Here is a 9,446-nt window from a genome sequence, read left to right as displayed (position 1 = left end):
CCCTCAATTTTTTTTTTTTTTTTTTGTATTTTTAATTTTCTGTTTTCTATTTTTTTCGTTTTTCGGCACAGGTCCACCCCTACCCGTAAAATATTTTTCAACTTACACATTTTAAGGTAAAAGGCTTTTCTTTATGCAAGATGAGCATGGTTCTAAAATATGGGTCAAGTTGGGCGGGTTGGGTTATGACCCATTGTTTAGCCCATCTTGACCCAACCCATCTTAGCCCAAGTACACTTTGGGCTGGGTTAGGCAATGACCCATTATTGACCTAACCCATTTTGACCCGCCCAAATTCAGTCCAGCCCGCCCATTTGCCACCCCTATTAGTAGTAATCAATTATGAAATTCACACCCTTTCACTCCTTCTCACTAGTAGGTTAATTAAATAAAGGCAAAAATTAAGTAGCAATTACACTACGCCCCCCTCCCCCCAAATTTCCCTCTTGTATAATGTTCACTATTAATTCTCCCAACCAGTTTCATATCGTACAGACTTCAGCAGAAAAAGAGAATGGAAAAACGTTTGAAGCTAAGAATATGTAAAGCTGTTTCCTCCTTCCATTCCTCATGCCGTTCCAAAGACCCTTCCATTCTTCCTCAAGATCCTGTCCCTTCCTTCTTCCGATCATCATCCCTTAACCCTAACACACAACTCATCACCACCGTTGATAATTTCCCTATCACCCCACCCCCTCCTTCCATACCCCATCACCATCAGCATCCTCATCGTTCCTCCTTCAAACGCCACGTGTCGACGGCTCTGGTAACCGCCGGCTGCCGGTGTACCTCAAGGAATGGAGAAGCATACACATCCGATGACAGCCACACTAGGTCTTGTTAGATACTTTATTAATTAATTGAACTTTTCATTTTATCATTAATAATATCATTATTTTTCTAGCAGGTCGTCACTTTCACAAGAATTCAAGTGGCACACTGTTAAGATCGACGATGACACAGAACAATCTCATAGGAAAATCTCTTACTCCTCTTCCTCCGACGATTCTGAGAATGAGGTTTTAGCCTTACCACCACTCTCTCATTCCACAACAGAGAAAAACAAACGTCGAACTAAAAAGAAGAAAAATAAAACAAGATTTAGCATGAGCACGTCCTCAGCTGATGAAAGTGGGAATTTTAGTAGTGAAATTTGGGATGAAGAAGAAGAAGAGTCTGAGACATTAGTATCATCTAGTAGAAGTTTGGAGTTTTCTTCAAATGATTCATCTTCGGATTTAAACAAACAGTTGGAGACTATATACGAAACTACAAAGACAAGGCGTCAAAAAAGGACGATTGGCAGCACCAAGAGGAGGGTGAAGCATACAAAACGCAGCGTTTTGATGGGCATGAATATTGGTAATGCTGTATGGCTTTAAAGTTTTATGCAACTTATTACTACTCCCTTTTAGACGTACATTTCCTTTATCTAGGGTCAATGTGACTAAACTTTAAAACTAAATTAAATTAGTTCAACTTAGTGTTTTAAAATTAAAATTTAGATATACAAAACAACACGAAAAGTACTACTATAAGTTATAATTTTTCTCACATCAATATGATAACAAAATTTATTTTAAAATATTGACCAAACTTTACGAATTTTGACTCTCAATAAGCGAAATGTATCATCTAAATTGAAACGGAAAGAACTATATTTATACAACTAGGTCCCTTTTTAGGTACTACCCATAAATATCTTTAAAATCCACTAATCTAGAAAAGTTAATAGGTAACCTTCTATCTAAGGTTAAGATTTACTAATAATACAAAATACTCTTTACATTGTCAATATATAAAATTTAATTTTTTGTTGAATTATGTGATCTGAGGTTAAAATGTCTGAGACAACACGCTTTTAGTTGCATACCTTATTACTATGTTTTTAGTCTATTTTTATGTGCATTTGCACATAGGGATGGCAATGGGGCGGTGCGGGTTTGAACGTTAGCGGGGCGGAGCGGGTTTGAGATTTTGCGGTTGCGGGGCGGGGCGGGGCGGGTTCAATTTTTAAATTTAAAAAAAAAATGCGGGGCGGGTGCGGGTGGGGATTTAATATTTTAAACTAATAGAGAGATCTTTATAAAGTCTTTTCTTCTATTTGAATTATATGTAGTTCATGTAATAGAAATTTTCGTTCATAAAATTATGCATTTACAAAAATGCATTTTAGTAACTTTATTATTTTTAATGCTGCTATTTTTTAAAGCAAATTAAAGGCAAAGGTAAACGTGCCTTCTATTTCTATTTAATATTCCCTTTATTACCAAATAAAAATGAAATCTTGTGACAGGACATGAATAACATTCTGCAAAGTTCCCTCTGCATTTTCTACCTTCGACCATAATCATCATCATATATAGTACTAGATTTAATGTCAGTATAGAGCAATATCAGTATGAAAAAGTGTACATAGTCCAAAATATATTAGTCCAGTAAGGACCTTTGAAAAAATGTCCACAAAAACCCTCCTTTGCAAACAAAACCCACCAATAATTTGAGGCACATTTCCTATTAGTTGTCTATTTACTTTATTCACTTCCATAAATTATGGAGTTTAATTGTTCTATAGGAAAAATCATTAGATTTAGAGGCAAAATATGAGAATTTAAAAACATTTTGGATGTAATTAATTGTTTTGTTAAAAATATCAGATTTAAGTCTAGCTTTCTAAAAAAGAAAGAATTTTTATAAATAAATTAAAAATGTGGGTGCGGGGCGGGGCGGGTGAACGCGGGTGGAGTGCGGGGCGGGTGAATGCGGGTTTAAATTCTATGCGGGGCGGGGCGGGGCGGGGCGGGGCGGGTTTAAATTTTGCGGGTTCAATCAGAACCCGCGCCCGCCCCGCCTGCCATTCCTATTTACGCAAATGGCCCTTCTTATGCCAGTAGTTCAATTTTGTCTTACATTTTGCCCATTTGGCTAAATTTGCATGAAAAAGGAAAATTGATCAAACTGCTTAACGGTCAAATTTATCTCACTAAACTAACGGAGACCAAATTTTAAAAAGGCTTAAAAAAGGCCATATGGTGCAAATAATCCATTCTTTTTGTAGTGACGAACCAAGAGCTCCTTGTTTTGGTAGCATGTCTCAATATGTGATAATCTCAACAAAATTTTAATTTCTTTTTAAAGAGGAACACATTTTGAATTATAAGTTAATTATATTATGTTTCAACAGGGAGAAGGCTGTCGGTTTCGACTACATCATCGGACAACGAGCTCCCTCCGAGATTGTCTGTGTTCAAGAAGCTGATACCTTGTAGCGTTGACGGGAAAGTGAAGGAGAGTTTTGCGATCGTGAAGAAATCGGAGGATCCATATGAGGATTTCAAAAGGTCTATGATGGAAATGATTTTTGAGAAACAAATGTTTGAGAAGAATGATTTGGAGCAACTTTTGCAGTCTTTTCTATCACTTAATGCTAAGCATTATCATGGGATGATCGTTGAGGCTTTCTCTGATATTTGGAAGACATTATTTTCACCTAATCATAATCATACTTCTAGTATCTGTAATTTTAGTAGTAGTGATTTTTCTTGTGTCATAAATCAAAAGAGTCTAGGGTTTACTAATTATATAATTCGAGCGCCGAGTGGGCTTGGATCTCGATTTACTGGTATTAGTTATGGTGAAATTAGTTATTAACTTATTATTATTATTTATTAACTGTTTGATATATTGTATTAATCCTAAGATTGTCAATTTTAATGCTTATCCTAAGATTACTTCTCAATATCCTGGTGGGTACAAGTTATCTTGGTACGATTTTAAATCCTAAGATAACTTATCCCGGAATTAGTAACCAAACAAGGAATAAAAAAATTAATATTCACATAACAAAAAAACCCGAAAATCCCCGACAAAATCCAAACCGATATATTTGGTTTGGTTTGATTTTCATCAAAACCGAACCAGCCCAGTCCATGTGTACCCTTATCTATAAGTACACACACTTCACAAAGAGCTTTTAATTATAGGACGTGCGCTCTGTATGTGTGCTTTGTAACCCCATGAACATAACTGATAACATATTAAAAACTACATGATGCAAAACTCAGAGGTGGTATTATGTTTTGTAGAATTGCAGAAATACAGCAGGAAATGCATACGCAAGAGATGGCGAGTTGTTGAGTTGATATTAGCTATACTCTTTTCCTTATTCATTTTCTATTGTGTTGAAGATGCTATGCTAATGCTTTCTGTACAATGTCAAGAGTGATGGTGTATTCTATACTTTCCGTATATCCTAACTATAGCAAAATTGGCAGAGGCAGGATCTTGTAATCTTGCATCAATTATCTACATTTACCTTGACCAGTGAAAAGCTACTGCATTTATTGGAGATTGTCATTGTAGCCACTCTTGAAACAGCATAACCAACTCTTGCTTTTCTTCTTCTTATTTTCTGCACTCGTATCCATCAAACTGTTGGTGCCAGGAGAATTAGCAATCTCTTGGCTCGCGGATTGACCTTCATCAGAGAGGTTTGGAGTTATCGTTTGCGGAGTATATGCATCAGGCTGCTCCCCCTCAGCAAGATCTGGAGTTATAGTCTGTGGGATATATGTGTCGCCAAGGATGTTTGCAAGGATATCTGATATTTGCGCAAATTCTGGTCGATCTGCTGGATCCTCCGACCAGCAGGAGCTAATGAGAGGTACAATGTCCTTAGGAATGTTATCCGTGCTAGGCCTTAAATTCTGGAATTTTATCAAGGAAATGAAAATTATATTCTACCTCAGTGAAAACAACAACAATTACGCCTCAATACCAAGCAAGCATCTATATGACTCTAACGTTTAAATCAATACTAGCATATAGTCAAACTTCAGCACAATAGAAAATGAAATACAACGGTAAATTGGTAATATGCTAAGGTACAGAACCATACTTTAGCTGTAGCATCCGCTGCCATTGTGTCGGTTTTTCCCTTGAATGGAGTGTCGTTGGTGAGTAGCTCCCATAGAACCATCGAGAAACTGTAGACATCTACTTTATGATTGTAGTGTTTCTTCACCCCATAATCAGCTGGTCCTGTGTACAATAACTGGCATCGGCAAAAGGTAAGCATATGATCTGATTTTAAGCAGGAAGTAAAATTTTTAGCCCAAGGTAAAATATACCTCAGGAGCCATCCAGCGATATGTACCAGCTTCTGCGGTCATTGCAGTTTCTGCCTCCTCTCTAGCTAACCCAAAGTCAGCTAGTTTAATTCTCGTCTTGTCTTCTGTGAGGAGTAGATTACCTACAAATGTACCACACGGCCATGAATGAGACAGATTTCGAGAATGAAATTTTTTAATTTCAAATATGTTAATATAAGGTTTCTTCTCTGTTTGAAATTACACAATGCACTCCCCCTCCACCCAAAGACGAGTTGAAGATCTAGAGTTAATAGGTTCAGAATGTACATGACATTATTATATGTACACATAGTTCAAGCCTAACAAAACCTGTTCTATCTCCCCGTATGCATCTACCCCTCTTTTGGCTATAACTGAAGCCACTTTCTTTTCCAATTGCAAAATGAGAGTCATAAAAAGATTACAAAATGAAAGTCGAGCAACTCAAATTGCCGTAATGCCCTAAAGTGATAACCCTGATCAGTGTGTTATAGTACTACTGCCTACTCACTTCAGTCACATAAACATAAAACTTGAAGCGAAATAGAGAACTGAGAGATAAGGCGGAATACTTGGCTTCAGATCACGGTGAATGATGCCAATGGCATGCAAATACTCCATTGCCCGAGAAATTCCCAATGCAAAACTTAGAGAAAGGTTCAAATCCGGACAATGTGGTCGGATGCTCCACAGGTACTTCTGAAGTGTGTCACCTTTCATTAACTCCGTGACTAATATCAAAGCTGGTTCCGTGGAGGCACCAATAAACTGTAAGGATTAGAAGGACATAAGCATAGCCGGTAAAAAGAAAACCAATCACCAATACTCTAGGCTACATTCTGTATTGAACAGGTCTGTATTATTTGATATGGTTACATACAACACATGGCTATGGATTTTATTGTCTTTCCTTTGTTAAACATCAAAGTCAACAATGTCTTTCCTGATTTAGACTCTTCGATTAAGTGAACACGCGCAATGACTAAACTAAGGTAAACACATGGAGTAATGCCACCTAAACGATGGTAAACCACGTGAATGAAATTTAGCTTGTGCCACATTTCTTGTTAACAGCACATACCTTCACAATGTTGTCATGCTTCACTCTAGATAGCATCGTAATTTCCCTCTCAAATTTCACCTTCCTCTCAGGACTTACATTTGAGGATTTCTCTGGCTGTATTACTTTTATCGCAACAGGTAGGGATTTATATCTGGAACATGAAACATAAAATGTGGTTCAGAACAGCAATAATATGAACTTTAGTACAAAAGACCTTTGCAAGAGTATACATAGTAACATCAAAACTTCTAAAATCTATGGTCAACCTATTTTCGTAACCAAAGTGCTGCATTCACCAATAGAATGAGAGGTATCTAAAGCATGCATATACGTAAGGGATATTAAAACAAATATCGAAAAGGGAGGTACGTGAAATAGTGCATTCTCGGATATTCATATATTAGCAGAATACATTGAACCAAACTTGGCAGATCTCTTCCACCAACAGTTAATCTAGACACCACATTAGCTTCAAACATTACCTCCATTTCTTAATCAACTCCAATAAAAAATTTATGATCTTCAACTCCATTTTCAGTTAAATGTAGTCAGATAAAATGGATCGGAGGAAGTACTAAAAAAATTCGTTAAAGCTAATATATCAGTTGCAAAGTTATACATTGTAGTTCTAAGAATGGGATCCATTTCAATTTAAGCAACATTCCATATCTCCCCCCTTTCATAGTTTAGATGAAATTTTGATTGTATAGGACTAAAGAAGACGCTTCAGTATTAAATTCTTCGTTCGACTCAAGACCTATTACCTCATTGAAACTTTCTTTTACAGAATCATCAATTAACTTTTTTATAATCTCAAACTAATTGGAAACGGCTATATGAATCCTCTTTCACATACACTATCTGTGCAGTAGCTTCATTTTCTTGTTCTAGTAATCTTGAATTAATCCACATATGGTTAATATAGTCTAAAGTCAATGGTAGAGAGAATTTTTCCCAGTATCATAATTGTCATGTTCTCCTACAAGCACCAGACATTCTTTCAGCTTGTACAATTTCAATTTTTTTTTTTTTTAATTTTTTGTTTTTGAGGATTATGCTGACAATCACTCTTACATACAAAATTTTGAAGCTAATTGAAAAAACCAAAACTTTTACCACACTTAATAACAGTCAATAAACGAATTACATACTAAAAGATAATTTAACCCCGAAGGACAAACATAACAAGAATGACAGAAAAATAGTCTCAAAAGAGAAGAAGGAACAGATTATTATAGCCGATATGATCAAGTCCATTCCAAGAACAAAAAATTATATAAAACCCAATTCAAGAAATTAATTGAAGATTACTAGAACAAGAAGATGGAGCTACAGAGAGAAGTAGAAATCAGTCAGACAACTCACAATCCTTGGTAAACCACAGAATAACGAGCTTCACTGATAACAGGTCCAATTGAAAGCTGCTGTAAATCGATCAATAGGTTATTGTCAATAGTGATAGTAACATTTTGGGAATCAAGATTGTCACTTTTTGGAACGTCGGTACTTTTCTCTGATGGGGTAGAGAGAGAACGTTCAAGATTCGGAATACCCTTCTCGTTAGCCATGGATATTACGTTGCATTAACTGAGAGAGAGAGAGAGTGTGTGTGTGTGTGTGTTTTGAGTTTTTACTTATCACAAGTCTTTTGGGTGTGGGAATGGCGTTGTATTTGAATTAGAGATACAGAGTGAGAAATAAGAGGGAAGAGCGGTTTTAATCAGCTACCTTACGTATTGGTGGAAGAAAGGTTGCTCGCATTCTGCGTGGTCGCCACGTGTACAAATGAAGACTGTTTTATATTCTCAAAAGCTTATAGTAATTGTAATAGGTACGTACAAAGATTTAGATTTGCCAATTACTATTATAGCCTATTTGGAGGTGCAGCTTATTTTGAAAAGTAATTTTCTCAACAAAAAAAATTCAAAAAGATATTTTTGTTGATGAGCAGTTTGTGTTGGCTATAATCAATTTAAAAAGCATTTTTGAGCAGCAATTAGATTTTTGGCCAAGTTTTTAAAAAGTATTTTTAAGTGTATTTTTCTCAAAAAATTTTTCTAAAAATTCTTTTGGAGAGACGATGATTTTTCCTGCTTCTCAAAAATAACTTCTGTTTATACTCAAAAAGCACATTTTTTCTTTCTTCAAAAAACTTGACCAAATTCATTTTTGGCTGAAGTAAAACACTTTTGGCCAAAGCTCAGCACGGCCAAACAAATTACTCCCTTCGTTCCAGTTTATGTGAACCTATTTCCTTTTTGGTCCGTTCCAAAAAGAATGAACCCTTTCTAAATTTGGAAACAATTTAGCTTAAACTTACAATTCTACCCTTACTGAGAAGCTTTTATAACCACACAAATACTCTGGGCCCCTTTTTGACTTGTTTAGGACCACAAATTCCAAAAGTCTTTATTTTTTCTTAAATTTCGTGCCCAGTCAAATAGGTTCACATAAATTGGAACGGAGGGAGTATTAATAAGAAGTTTCTAATTTAAACCTCGAAAGTGAAGATCTTCTTGATAGCGGTGTCGACTTACCTTTTTAATAAGCCTTTTTTAGCACCAGTTTGAATTAGTGTGGTAAGTAAATTTCGGATATTAAATGACTAAGGGTGTGTTTGGTATAATGGAAAATGTTTTCCGTGAAAAATATTTTTCAAGAAAATATTTTTTTGGAAAATAAGTAGTAATCATATTCATTTTTCGATGTTTGGTACGCAAATTAAGGAAAATAACTTCTCAAGAGTATTCATAAATAATTTAAATATAATAAACATGAAGCTATAAACTTTCAAACCGACAACCTTCTGAACCCACAAATTTCATAAACTTTCGAACTACTAAACTTTCAAAACCGCGGAATTTCGAACCCGTAAACTTTATAATTTCTAAACCCATAATCTTCCAAACACATAGACCTCCGAACTCATAATTTTGGAACTTGAAAATTTTTTAACCTTTAGGGTGTGTTTGGTATGAAGGAAAATATTTTCCAATTTTCTCATGTTTAGTTGGCTTAAATGTTTTGGAAAACATTTTCCTCATCAACTCATTTTCCTCCAATTGGAGGAAAATATTTTCTCTATCATGAGAAGGGAAAACATTTTCCAGAAAACCTTCTCAAGCTTCCCCCCCCTATTCTTTACCCTCACCAACCCACCCCACACCCACCCACCTAACCCCACCCCATGCCCTCTCTTCAAAAAGGTTTTTTTTCGTCACCACTCACCCACCCCCCACCCCACCCCGCAAAAA

At 35.9% G+C, this 9,446-nt stretch overlaps 2 protein-coding genes across 2 annotated transcripts; one reads left to right on the top strand and one right to left on the bottom strand.

Moving 5' to 3' along the window:
* Nucleotides 359-3,651, top strand: LOC109234492 (transcription repressor OFP7-like). The gene is made up of 3 exons (XM_019400517.1): nt 359-834; nt 908-1,362; nt 3,185-3,651. The coding sequence occupies exons 1-3, from the start codon at nt 515-517 to the stop codon at nt 3,649-3,651; spliced, it is 1,242 nt and encodes a 413-aa protein (XP_019256062.1). The 5' UTR covers nt 359-514.
* LOC109234485 (serine/threonine-protein kinase HT1-like) lies at nt 4,341-7,760 on the bottom strand. The gene is made up of 6 exons (XM_019400509.1): nt 7,558-7,760; nt 6,211-6,343; nt 5,702-5,897; nt 5,130-5,251; nt 4,898-5,053; nt 4,341-4,706 (listed from the first exon to the last, which is right to left on the bottom strand). Exons 1-6 carry the CDS (start codon nt 7,758-7,760, stop codon nt 4,341-4,343), a joined length of 1,176 nt encoding a protein of 391 aa, XP_019256054.1.

The sequence above is a fragment of the Nicotiana attenuata genome, chromosome 1 (genome assembly GCF_001879085.1).
Source record: "Nicotiana attenuata strain UT chromosome 1, NIATTr2, whole genome shotgun sequence".
Classification (NCBI taxonomy): domain Eukaryota; kingdom Viridiplantae; phylum Streptophyta; class Magnoliopsida; order Solanales; family Solanaceae; genus Nicotiana; species Nicotiana attenuata.
The sequence above is the reverse complement of the archived record's forward strand: the minus strand, read 5'-3'. Positions and strand labels throughout refer to the sequence as shown.